The sequence below is a fragment of the Macrosteles quadrilineatus genome, unplaced genomic scaffold (assembly GCF_028750875.1).
Source record: "Macrosteles quadrilineatus isolate MER2022 unplaced genomic scaffold, UCM_ALF_1.0 Scaffold_2__2_contigs__length_208266976, whole genome shotgun sequence".
NCBI classification, from domain to species: domain Eukaryota; kingdom Metazoa; phylum Arthropoda; class Insecta; order Hemiptera; family Cicadellidae; genus Macrosteles; species Macrosteles quadrilineatus.
This window is the reverse complement of record NW_026542595.1, coordinates 35,904,507-35,919,069: the sequence shown is the minus strand read 5'-3', so window position 1 is coordinate 35,919,069 and position 14,563 is coordinate 35,904,507. Positions and strand designations below refer to the sequence as shown.

The following is a 14,563-nucleotide window of genomic DNA, read 5'->3' as shown; positions in this document are numbered from 1 at the left end:
GTATAACACTTTTATAAACTGGGATATAGAAAAGCATATTATTTTTTGTTACTTTACGAAATGAATTGGGTTTCTGTTTGAAAATAGAGTGATCAATACGCAAGCATTGATGTAACATAAAAATTGAAAATTATTCTACATATTGATTAGAGATTACAAGCGGTACATTTCACAAAAAAGAAAGACTTTTATCTTTTAGTGTAGAATCAAAAGAGCAACGTTGTCCAGCTCGAGTCCCCAGAGAATACCTTTTGAATACCCTTACATTTCTTGTTTAGGAAAATCTCCTATTGAAAATCAATGCCCGCAGCCCTCTATAATGCTAAAACCAGGAGCAATGAGCTGCCAACTTTCAACAATATTAAATATATTAAACACCTTAGTAATAAAAAAAAAAACTATAGTACAATTATGGAAGATTATATTGTACTTAATTCATCGTGTATCTGTTCTAGTTGTATGCAAAGCCACATTTTCAATATCATAAACAATTGAGCAGAATACAGATTGTTTTTTTGTTTTCTTTAGAAACCTCATTATTCCTTACTTTTTTATAAGGTGACTTCAATAAAGTTTTAAGATAATGAGTCAAAATATCAAATATTTCAGCGAATAAGTTGTTCATATATTATTTTGAAAATAAGTATACTAGATATGATAACATTTCGGCTAGTGGGTTCATATTATTTCCATCTCATAAATTGCTAAAGTAGTGTTACAAATTAAGGTTTATAAACTTTGGGATAATGTGAATAGTACTGGAACTCATGTATGTCTTGAACTAAAATGATGGCATGGTGACAAAAGACATATATAGTAGACACCGTAGAAAATTTATGCACCGAATTTACTGATTGTCCTTCAAGCCCTTTTGGTTTTATAATTCATGAGCTAGTGCCAAGTTATCTATAGTTAAAGTAAAATTGTATTAGTTAATATTTTAATTATGGTGTGTCTTAAAGTATTAATGCATATTGATCACAACAACACAGGTATAAGTCAATAATCCTATACTCATTATATTATGGAATAACAAAAAGAGTAACGTAAATACAGTATTTGGTTTAATTATTTACGAAAAATCAAAGTTATTTCGTAAAGCAAGAGGAATTCACTTTCAGATGATTCTTTCTTTGTTCGGCAAATTGATTTTCTCTTTTATTGATATTGAGGGAGATTTGTATTAGACAAGAAGCCTTGAAAGGATCTTTATCTTGCTTCGTTAAATTGAATTAGAGTTCCTTTTATCAATCGTTTAACGAATTTCCCATATAGGGAATAATCTAATACTGTTAGTCTCATAGTAAGCTTTGGACTCGGGACCGATTTTCCTTTTCGTTTTATGTCCCCAGCTGCCAAAAACACCATCCTTTCCAACATATATACATGTATATTGGAAATATACAAACATATATACATTTATGTGTTTGTGTGAGTCGGTTATCATATGATTTGAATAAAAGTCATCAAGTTTTAATGAAATATCGTGCATAGGTGTAAAGCTGCTGTTATTTAAAAGTTCACGAACCATCATAGACTATCGGGACGGAGTTTTATGGGCTAAAAATGGTGTTTTATTTGGTAACCTTCAAAACATAAAATTTTCTTAATAATTTCTTACCCATGTTGTAGAACCTTAAAAGCAAATTATTTGTTGAAGTGTTTTCGTACGCTTTTTGGTCACCAGGAAAATTACAAAAATCTGGAAATTTAAAATTGTTATGTTACTGATATAGAGAAAAAATTACCTGTTGTAATTTGTTTGTTTAAAGATGCATTTATATTAAGTTTTGCTAACTTATTTATTTCCAAATAAGCTTTGTATATTTAACAAAACACCCTTTAAATTTTTGCTAAATATAATGTTTTTTTAATTAGGTAATAAACATTTGGAAAAGCTTAAGGAAATACATTTTACATGAGACCCATTCAGACAAATTAATAACAATGAGCTGAGTCGGCAGGTTTGCAATGGCTGGGGGTATTTTTTAGAATGTTTTTTAAGAAAGTATGTTTCAAACACAAAAACAATAATTTTAAAATGTTTTTTATTGTATACCGCAATCACATTTTAATATGTATTTTATATGACGGGATTATGAATATATATATATATATATATTTTAGGTATTCAATAGATTATAAATCCCCATTCAAAAAGATAAGAGTTACAATTTAGACATGAAATGAAATATATCAAGACGTAGTTATTTTTAAATTTTAGTTACACTTCATACACAGATAAGTTAGAACATGAACATTTTAATTAATTTATAAATTATACATCATATTACAGCGTAAAAGCGTTAACTTATTTTTAAAGTATTTAACCGGTAATGGAATTTTAAACGTTTAATAGCTCTAGAAGCAAATCTCATTAATTTACTACAGGCTTGATGGTGTATTTTTATATTCACTTCTTTGAGAAGTCGATTTCCTGTACGTCTTTGACTAAACGCATTTTCCAAACTAGGCCATATTTGACTGATTAGTAATCCACCTAGATAATTTTAAATTGCCTGGTAGATGTTTTGTACAAAAATATAGCATAGACTTACCAACACAAGTAGACTTCTCATCCCATTGTAAATCTTAAAGCTTGTTTTCGTGTCTAGTTTATGCCCGGTTTATGTCTAGATTATAGGTTTGCTATATAACTAGGGAACAAGTTATTGTTTATGATTTCAACGTTTTATTTGGTTAAACGAAGTTTTAAATTACTGAAATAACAAGAAACTAATTTTAAACGAAATACGACCTCTACAATGCACCGAACAGAACTAACAATAACATTGGCTTCAGCTGTTAAATAAGGATGAGGGAGTATGTTTCATCCATGACTATTGTAAGTTATTGTCAAGAAGACCCTTATATCAAACCCTTATATCAATCAGATCATTATAGATGTATAAAAAGTGTATTCATACACGCAATATTACATATATTCATACATATATTATTGACGATTTGAATAAAAAAAATTGCAAATTTGTTATGTTTGACTATAGTAATTTACTTTTACGATCGGGTATTAGAGAACGACACGTCATTATTTTAATAAGAAATTGTGTGTGATAAATATTTTTTAACTATCGTAATGTTGTATATTATCACTTACAACACGTTTTTATGATTGGGAATGCTAAATTTGAATTCCTTTACAACTTGTTTGATACATAATATGTACAATTTAGGGATTGTGTGTAAGTGAAATGACATCCATGCCAACTACAGGTGATTACTAGAACGTATAGGAAATTCATTTTATACAGACAAAATTACTAGGATATCTTGAATTGTGAATATTTACAGGCATGCACAGTGGATGCGTTGCTCTCTGTTGTGGATTAACGTCCACACGAGTGAGTATTACGACTATCCGCAGTACTATCCTGATACTTCGACCATTTCGTTAATTAAAAGTATAAATTGTGGTTCTGATTCGACTATAAACGTTGGCTGTTTGGGCTATTAATTAACAGTTGTGTGTAAGGAACATGTAGCAGTCACTAACAAGACTATAAGATCGTGCCACTTATCCTTAACTCATATTTGGGTTAAAATACGCCTATAATGGCGTGCCCATCTTAAATAATTGATATATTATTTTATCTATGAGTTGAATTATAGCGGCTTGATATAATTTACAAAATAGAATTGATAAAATTTACAATATTAGGATTGTGAGAATGCCCCATTAAGTTGAAAACAAAATGCAGTTACCAATGATCTATAGAACGATGGTAGTGAGTATTCTGGTTTATTAAAATCAAAGTCAAAGTCCTTCATTCAACCAGATTAACAATACATTGCATTGGCCAAGTCAAGAGATTACATTTTTATGAAATTAATTAATTACTAAATACATTATATACAAATTGTTTTCTTTTATGTTTAATAAGGTTAAAGACTACCAGGAAATTCCCGGACGCTGTAGCAGACCTTATTTATCAACATGGACTTAACTAATTTCCTGAATTTTCCGATGTCCTGTTCGGCTTTCAAAGGGAGAGGGAGGTCATTAAAAAGTTTTACTGCATTGAAGTGGAAATTTTTCTGAAAGAAAGTGGTTAAGTGTCGTGGTACTGAAAGATTGAAATTGTTGCGGAGACGATAACTATGGATACTTGGAGAGCTATATGATGATTGGCGTTTCTTGATAAATGATAATGTTTCTAAAATGTAAATGGAAGGGAAAGTTAGAACTTTATGTGATCTGAAGACATCTCTGCAGGATTGACGACGGTGAAGGGAAAAAACAGTTCGGAGAGCCTTTTTTGAAGCCTGAATATGAACTGAGTCCTTTGGCTTTCACAACCCCAGACAGGTACAGCATATGTCAGATAAGGATAATCTAGTCCATAGTAGGCTGTCAAGAGGACCTCACACGAAACAGTATGTTTAAGAGTGCGGAGCATGAAAATCCCAACAGATATCTTGTTTGAAACGTGATCGATATGCTTGTGAAATTTGAGGTTCTCGTCTAGAATTAAACCAAGGAACTTTACATCTGGGGAGGGGGAAATAGTGGTATCATCAAGAAGAACATGTTTGTCAGTGGATGTGCGATGCTGAGCAATGCTAAATTGAAGGAGTGTGGTTTTGTTGGCATTTAAGATTAGTTCATTATCCTCACACCACTGAAGCAGGCAGTTCGATTCAAGAAATAGGGTCTGTTCTAAGGCCTGAATACTGGGATTTGAAATGGTGATAGAAGTGTCATCGGCAAAAAGGCATATGTTTGCAAGATTCAAGCTGGATGGAACATCATTTATGAAGATAAGGAAGAGAATCGGACCCAAGACGGAACCCTGGGGCACACCTCTCCTGACTGGGACTTCTGAAGAGGAATGGTTCTGCAAGTAGCCACTTTTATTTACAGCTGGTATCATAACAAACTGTCGCCTGTCTTTCAGGTACGAAGAAAACCAAGCATGAGCTACTCCTCTAATGCCCAGATCATTCATTTTTCTCAACAGTATATCATGGTTAACGAGGTCAAAAGCTTTGCTAAAATCAAAGAACATCCCTGCTACTTTCTGACGTGAATCCATATCCCTCACCACTCTGTTTATGAGACCAAGCATGGCACTGGTTGTCGATCTGTTTTTTACAAATCCGTGCTGGTTTTCATATAGGATGTTTTGGGACTCTAGGAAACTCCATAATCTATTAACCATTGCTTTCTCAAATACTTTACTAAAGGTTGATATTAAACTAATAGGCCTGTAAGTAGTTATTGCAGCTGGTTTTGTCCCCTTTCTGGTAATAGCCTCCTAGTTGCAATATTGACTAATAATGGTTTTGTAATACCTGGTTTTTCTCAAGCTCAATACAATGATGTTACGATTGATCTATGGCAATCACAAAATAATAAAACTCAGGGTGTATAAAATAAATACTGTCTGGGTTCTATGAACGGAAAACTTGATCTTAAACAATATCCCATTCAAGTGCCTGGTCACTCACGCACAAAGTGAACTCTAGAACGATACAATGACGGAGCTTAAAAGCTAAGAGGAAATGACTTAAACTCCATTAACACTTTGTCGATTGTGTGTAACAGGTAATGCCTTTGTAGAAGCTGACTGTTCGTATAGAATTTCACTTCTACCTTTGTAAGGTTTGCAACCTTGCCTAACCCAGGGTACATCGGTCACATAGTGGTTGTCTAGACCCAGGACGTGCTGCATGGGAGTGGCAAACATCCATTTTATGGGTCGTCATGTTAAAGAGATTTATTGATACTATTGTAAATGCCGGTTTATGAACATTGATACAAATAGTAGGTTATACAACGATCGCGTTAAGACACTAGTATACCTACGACTGTTTTTTTATTACTACTAATCTCTACTCATAATTTGTAAGAAAATTTTACTCCTTTTCTCTCAATCCTTGAACCTCATTGTTCCGTTACTAGTGGTGTAAAGGAAAAAATCTTTTCTGTAAAGTGAATCTATTCAATTCTAAGAACTGAACCGAAAAGGCTAATTTTAGAAACGGTCGTAGGTAAAACTATTATATATTTGGTTCCGATGCAGTTCAAGCGAATTTCCCTAGTAAACGGCTCAGAGTTACTTTTACCTTTTCATTATGATGTCCCCAAAGGCCAAACACATTATTCCTTTTAGCAAAAGAATATTTGGATACATGACATTGACCAAATAATACTCTGAGAGAGTCTACTAATGACTTTTCCCGAGCAATGCTTGGTCCTCAAGTACTAGTAGATTAACATAATATAAATGTAATAGATACTATACAATATTCCAAATATGGAATCGTATTTATGGGCACTTTTCTAAGCACTTTCACAATTGAAATAGATAAAATAACACAAGAAACTTAAACAATATAGTTCCTACTATCCTGAATGTCCCTATAACCTCTTTCTGCTAAGAGCCAATTTACAAATGTTACTAGGTACTGACCTATACATTCATTAGTTTCTCTATCACCTTATGCATATACAGGTAGCCTAGTTAAAACTGCACCAATAAATGCTTATCTTAAGAGGTCACTCCAGTAAACACATGATATAAATAAATAGTTTTTTAAATGATTAACAATGGTCATGCAAAAAATTATTCAACTTATAACATAATTATTTGTAAATATCTTCACTTATCATTTAATATAATACTTTATCTTGAATCTCATGCAGTTAAAACGTTTTATGCGCTCTTATGCAATAAATTTAGCTACCTTAAAATGTAATGGTGGTTAACCAAAAGAAAAATGGGCTTTCCACAATAACCATTCCTGCTTATTTTGTCTAGAAACAATAAGAACTTGCGTGATTCCTATACAACCATTTTGTCTGTAGGAAAATCAGTAATTATTGTTAGTACACAGTAGATATTGAACTATGTAAATTGTGGTCAGTTTAGGATAAGAATAAGAATATCTTTACTGTCGCTACATACAAGTGTACAATGTACAACGTCAGAACAAAATTAATACTAGTATCTTTTTTATTAGGTCCAGTGTAATGATATAAACTAAATTACAACAGGGATAAAACAACTATTCAGGGGTTTTGGTAGTCAGTGTCAAATATTTTAAGGCATTATTAGGCACACAAGTTGCGATAAAAATACGCAATTTGGATAGTTATATCTTACTCCTACTTCCAGCAATAGCAATTTTTAGATTTTCCCAAATATCTTGACATTTCCTAAGAAAATGTCATATTTCTCAACTTTTAACCTATATAATGATATTTTCAATTGCATTTTTAGAATCGTCATTACATTTTCTATCGGAACACGTATAATATGGTATAGCTTAACCCATTCAAAAGTTTGTAAATACGACTTATTTAACACATTTTGAAAAGTCAATAAAAAGAGCGCTAGAACTCGCTTATGAAAATTGTTTATCAAGTCGTGTTAAAAACTGTAAAATAGTATAAAACACATCCCCACAATTGAAGCTTTAAAATTATATGCAATATATGACATATTTCTAAGGGGAGAAATATTGGTTAAACATAAAATTAATTACAAGAACACATTTAGTGAAAGTTGTGTGCAGAATGTATCAGTAATTAAGTATACCCCAAGTATACTTGTAAAATCTAATGCAGTAGTATAGTACAGCCTAAACTAGTTGTAGTCCTTTGAATTCCACGTAAAAGTAGTGATATTTATAAATACACACTTTAGTTGTGATTATGAAGATACTGATCATTTGTAATTTAGATTATTTTTACTGAACAAATTTTCAAATACAAGGTAAGCCTAGTATATTTTTTATTGGAAACATACAAAAATCATGGATTAGCTGCACCTTAAGAATCTTAAATACAGGTTATGTCTGATGCATGTTCTTGATCCATATACTGAACACGTAAATTATTTTACAAACAATTTATTTAATGGGACATATATTTATTCGACAAACTTAATAGCACTCCTCCTCATGACACTAATGTGGTAAGAGACTTAGTCATCTGGGTATTTTGGACGAGGCAAACCTTTTGCATGGGCAGCCAGATTCCCTGAAGTAGCAATAAAAAAAAGGCTAAGGAACACGCAAAGTCGGGTAGTTTTAACCACATATTTCAAATTCTTAAGGTGCACCTTTTCCATGTTTCTGTTTATTTTCAACTAAATAAAATAAAGTAAATAAAAATTAACCTTGTATTACAAAATGTATTCTGTAAAATAACTTAAGTTGAAAACATAATGTTAATTATTTATGCTTTTAATTCATTCTGTCTTGTGCATTTATAAAATACTCTGTACTAACCTGGTATTCAATAATTCAAAGCCCTATGACTATGTCCTATGGAATTCGATATGTACTAAAATATTAGATTTTAAAAGTTTACTTGGGGTATACTTAATTATACAGATACCTTTTGCACACAACTTTTACAAAATGCGTTCTTGTAATTAATGAGTGCAGTTAATAAAAAAAATTATTAGTTTTATGTTTAACGCAATAATTCTTCCCTTAGGCCAACATAACGTGTAACATATTGCCTATAATTTTAATATGTCGTAAGGAAATAGATAACAATACGTGTAAACGTGTAATATTCCATAAGAATATTTGTATTTTTATTTTATAAAACAACTCTATTTGAAAGTATTTTCAAAATAATGAAGGAGGAAATATGTGTGACCTTAAAGATGTATTGATACAACGTTGTGTAATCAAGGGTAAATGTGTTAACATGTGATGTTTGTTCAGTTATGTTCTACAGAAACAAAGTGATATAAGGTATTTGCTAATAACTAACATATCTATTGATCATTATTAATTTGTCTTCGTCGATCAACTTAGTAAACAGTTGACAGTTATTCATACAAGTGTGTAAATAGTGGGGACGTTTCTTTTCTTTGACAGACGTAATAGCATTGTGTTTTAACGAACTCCACCAGTACTTATATGCGGAAATTTCTATGGATGTTCACTTTTCCAAGATGATGTCCACCACTCTCTTCGTCGTCGCTACCATCGTTGTCTGCTCGGCGGACATCCCTACCATGGGACCATGTGATGTCAACGTACAAACCCAGACTGGCTTTGACTTTGACAAGGTATACATGCGTTGATTTTCTTATAAGGTTACTTTAGTGATTATCTAAGAAATATTTAACTATACATCAGGTTTCACAGCATAAAGTAGTAATTTTTAATGACATAATAAAACAAATTGAGTATTTTCTTTTTGAGAACTAACTGTCAAGAAAGGTCTATCGCAGTTCTAATTATTTATATTCTAATCAATAGCAAAACAAGCTATGGCTAGAGGTATGTAACTATCAATTAAAACCAAGCTCCTTAAATATTTACTAAACATAGGTTTCATGTTTAGTTCCATAAGGAGCAAGGTGGTAGCTGGGAGGTAACCTATGGACCTGCTACAAAGTTCAATGAAAATCTCAGCTCATTGTCTATAAAAATGACCCCTGCTGCCGACGGCCAATACAGAGATATTATTACATACACAGCGTAAGTATAGAATCATATATCAGTCTTTGAGGACAAAATTATATTGAACAGAAATTTATTAGCTACTAGCTTATCCCGTCGTGGCCTTGCTAACGGAAATTTATGTAAAACATATGTGACCACTTAAGTTAAACTAAGACAGTACTTCTTAATTTACAACATTACCTGTCCTTCTACCAGGAGATTTGGACTGCTCAATCTGAAACTACGTACATAATAAGTCACTGGAGTTTATTGAAAACTCTTCTTATTGCATACCTAGAGCCTAATTAGAATCTCCATACCGATTCCTGAGATCTTATGGTTGATAGTTTTTGAGATACAGTAGTGATCAGTGAGTCAGTGAATGGTGTTTGGTTTATAGTATAAAAAGTATAGAAGATAGATTATAGTTTAATGCCACGTTTCGAATTAACAAAAAGGCCATTATTTGATGTATTTCATCATTTTTGCTATTATCAACAAAAGTCTTGACGTTTGGACAGTAAACGACCAACGTAAGAATCACTCCGTGTGATGAACCATATATCCAATCATTACACACATGACTTTAAAGCTAACTGAAACATAAAAATTTAATGTATATACATATTTTATCTCTTTAAAATCATTAATAAAAATAATAATTAATTAAAATAATAAAATAATTGCTGTTTCAAAATAACATCTGATACTGCATTGATAACGAATGCTATCAGAAATAATATATTATATGAAACAATATCTGTGATCCACTTAAGTTAAACTAAGACAGTACTTCTTAATTTACAACATTACCTATCCTGCTACCAGGAGCTTTGGACTGTTCACTTTCCAAACGGATAGTGTAATTAGTATTTGGCTAATTAAGATTACTGCTTCAAAATGTAAGAATAATTACTATTAAAGTTAAAACTATCGTTTTTTTAATTATATTAGGGTCCAGTAGACTGTCAATGACTTAACAAACTTACATAAAACCGTATTGTCTAAAATCCAAAAAATGCATTGAGAAAAAGGTAAGACCCTTTAAATGAATTAAAATAAAACGGGGTTGTTTAAGGTGTAATTAATTCTCTCATTTAACAAAAATAGGAATGTTTGAACATTTTATAATCACCATTTTTAATATTTTGCAAACCATACTATAGAGAAATCGGAACGGATTAGTTCAAATTAGATTTAATCTCTTACATATGCATGAAATGTTATTTCTTTGATTATATTTTTCTGTGAAAGAAACATTTCTGAATTTTGTGTTTTTTGTATGACTGTTTGTGATCATTCATAATTATATTCTTAACATGTTTGTAATTTGTTTGATCATAGGAAGGACGGAAAAGGAGGTCAGTTGGCTGATGAGATAATCACCAACAATGGACATGGGACCCTCACCGCTACAACAACTAGTATGTTTAGCGTTGCTTTAGCTTAGATTTAGATTGTGGGTTAACTAACCATTTTCATCATGATTTATTCTTAAAGTATTAGACTAATTTCGCCTTGAAAACAACTGAATACACTAAGAGCCCACATGCGTGATATATAAAAACTTAAATTTCTACACTAGTTATTTTTAATAAGCTAGCTAAATTATCTCTAGTTTTTATTATAGTTTTACAATTACATAAACAAATTTAGTTTGTTTAAATTAAACATTTTGTTGGTGTGTTTTTGATGTAAAAATGCGGGCTGAAAATATTATATCCGGCTATCAAATAGAGTTGTCCATTTGCTACAGTAGTTTTTGTTTAAGTAACAACAAACAAACAAAAGAAACATCTTGCGAACTAATCCTAAAGTAGACATTGTTGAGGATAGTAGAATAATCTTTCACTTTTAACGTTGTTATATCATTTGATAGCTTAGGCTATTTCTCTTTTAATAAACTTATCTATATGTTATAATTTTAATGAGAAACGTGAACATTTGAAAAACAAACATTGCATACTTATATTGTATTCTTATGTTGTATGTTTTATTTTTAGCCAACGAAGTCTACAAAGTCAATGTAATCAAGTATGTCCCAGGAAGATATGCGTTCTATTACATCTGCAGCAAAGAAGGAAGTAAGTAGTTTTCCTCATTATAAATAATAAATGAATAAAAATTCCTTTATTTAGCAAGCGTTCCTTAATACATACTGCTTTACAGGATAACTCTTGTCAATTTACTAATACTAAATAAAACTAATAACAGATTGTATACATATATAATCTATTTACAAAATTTGAGGTCCTTTGTCCACAGCAGTCTATACATTTCTTTTAGTTTATTTATAAAAGCTGGAACACCTAGCAACTTAAGATCACAGGGGAGGTCGTTATACAACTTGGGCCCAAAGTAAGAAAAGCCTCTCCTGCCAATCTCCAGCCTCACTCTCAGGAAGTGAAACTGCTTGATCAAAGATATAATATAACACTAGGTAGTACAGTCCACAAGTAAAAACTTTAGTAGTGTTGAAACAATTTAATCAGAAATAATCCCAATTACAATACATTGTTTAGTTATCTTAGTAATAGGGAGCTATACATGTCCAGTAAGCAAACAACCAAGCTCCGAGAAATGTTCTGAAAATAAAGAGGAAATCAAGAGTGATTTCTTCCAAAAGATATTTGCAATTTCGCTTTTTTACATACAAAACTAAATCTTAAAATTTGTACAATCCAAGCTCGTTAGGGTGCACCGCCTTTAGCCTTATAAAACTAAACTGTACTAACTAAACTGTAGAGTTTTGTACCACAACGTTTTAACAGTTTTGTAATTTTTACTGCGTAGTCCATTATTTTTCACAGTTTTTTAAACTCTCTAATAATATTGTGCAAATTGGTTTAAAACAATTGAAGAAACTCATATGACGCCTTATTAAAGGAGTACCGTCAATTTACCCAGCCGATTGTAGCATGCTTCAGCTAATTTTACTAACCTTTTTCTGAAAACAACAACTTTTTAGTCAAAATAGAGTGCAAAAACCACCTGATTACTATCTAGTGGGGTAAAAAGTTATTTAAAACATTTTCCAGGTTGATCAACGTTTTCTACCATCCTTTGTATTCAAGATTTTGATTTGGAAATTAAGTTGTTTTCTTTTAAGAGAGTTGTGATTATAATTTATAGTTTTACCCCCTACGTTTTAATTGAACCTCGTGGTGGTCTATCCACGTTGCAATGTAAAGTTATAATTCTATACATAATAAGGTTTGTGGAAACATTCTTTAACAAATTTATGCCAGGCTTTATATATATATAATTTAAATCATATCCATCATATCTGTTAAACCATATCTGTTTACCATGTCCGGGTAAACTTTTAATAAACACAAAATTATTCATATACCTGCTAAACGACTGCATTTAGTTATTATATGCTACAGCGTTAAAGTTTTTGATATGCTTTGTGTATTACTTTCCTTAGATTAATAACCATGTTCGATGTTTGTCATCTATGTTAAATATGAATTTGTTGTTGTTTAGGCGACCAGACGATCGACTATAGATATGTCTTGGCTCATGGACCACTGACATCAGCTGAAAAGTCAGCAGTCTACGGAATTGACAAGGAGTATGGCTTCCAAGGAAAATTGATTCCCTTTGGAAAAAACAAGTGAATAAATTGTACAAAAAGTAATACATTAAATAACCCACATATTTTATTTTAACGTTATTTAAACCCAAATATAAAGCATTCATTTGTATCTACGGACATTTAAAACTGTATAAATTAGGATTTAATCTTAATCAGTAGCAACGTATCCATCAGTAGGCATTTCCATTTTAACGTGCAAACTGAACGCGTGATATATGCGTGCATTCATTTTTCATTCATTTTTCATACACTGTATCGTTTTGTATATATTTATCTCGTAAACTAGTTTTTATATTATTTATCTTTTCTTGTAAACAAATTTCTGTGTACAATGTATATTATTTCCCTTTTAAAAGTAGCCTAAATTTATTGTTTTATTGTGCGGATGATAGACTCAATCCCCAACCACAGGCATTTAGCCCATTTGGGGATTACATTTTAGTAATTGTTGTTTGTACCATTGTAACTGATGTACTGTAATGAAATAAAAAGGATTCATTCATTCATTCATTCATTCAGTACATCAGTATCAAGTGCTTGAAGGTTACGAGGGAACCGGTGCGAAAATTACGCATTTGAACAGGGTCAAAAACTTGTTTCTGGGACAAATCGAATGGAATTATTGACCTTTCATAAATTATGCTTGTTTAAAACAGTTATTGGGTGAATAAAACCAATAATTTACCATAAATCAACTATGTTGAATTTAGATACGAGTAGACACCATAAATATTTACATCTCACATCCTAAAACTACAATAAAATGCGTTAATAAGGTCGTTCCTTCCAACCTACATCAATCAGGTTACAATTCATTGTCAACAAAACTATTTATCTAATTCAAAATCCATTTTCATAAACGGTTTTGTCTTTCGTTAACAACCAGATGGTTAGTTATTTATCTGATGGCCAGCGGTTAAATTACTATTTACGTTTATACCGTAACGAAGACATTTGGTCAACATATCTGGATCTTTGAAAGTGAACTCAAAAAATTAATCCTATGCAAGAGAGCGAAGCCCTTAATAAAATTTAATTTTTCATTGCCATTCTTCTCTCCGAGACACCTTAATCATGGAAATTGTTTGAGTAGGATTAAGTATATGGATAGATGGATAGACTAAATTAAGAATAATTTTCGAGTCTTACTGTTCACAACAGCATGTTAGTATTATAGATTTAATAGTTGACAAATGATTTACCATACAAGATATTCTATTTAATTTTGTTTGGTACAGATTTTTACCTCCTGACTAGGTTCCCCGTGAAAAAGATAAGATATATCATAATGAGAATATTATTTAGAAAATGTTTATGAAAATATTTTGTTCGAAAGGGAGTATGAAGTACAGGAGCAAGCAGTTATGATACCTTATAATTTATAAGTTTCAAGAAGGCTTAGTGACAAATAAAACTTGTTTTGATATCATAGTATAAATGTATATTACATGCAATGATTATCCACGTTTATTGCATATCTGAAAATCTTGTGGATAAAGCATATAATTGTAAATGTAATCCTTTAATCCA

At 31.3% G+C, this 14,563-nt stretch overlaps 1 protein-coding gene across 1 annotated transcript; it reads left to right on the top strand.

Moving 5' to 3' along the window:
* The first annotated feature begins 8,911 nt into the window (after window positions 1–8,911).
* LOC128987417 (uncharacterized) lies at window positions 8,912–13,100 on the top strand. The gene is made up of 5 exons (XM_054408249.1): window positions 8,912–9,053; window positions 9,332–9,468; window positions 10,777–10,856; window positions 11,436–11,516; window positions 12,922–13,100. Exons 1-5 carry the CDS (start codon window positions 8,916–8,918, stop codon window positions 13,053–13,055), a joined length of 570 nt encoding a protein of 189 aa, XP_054264224.1. The 5' UTR covers window positions 8,912–8,915; the 3' UTR covers window positions 13,056–13,100.
* Window positions 13,101–14,563: the final 1,463 nt, after the last annotated feature.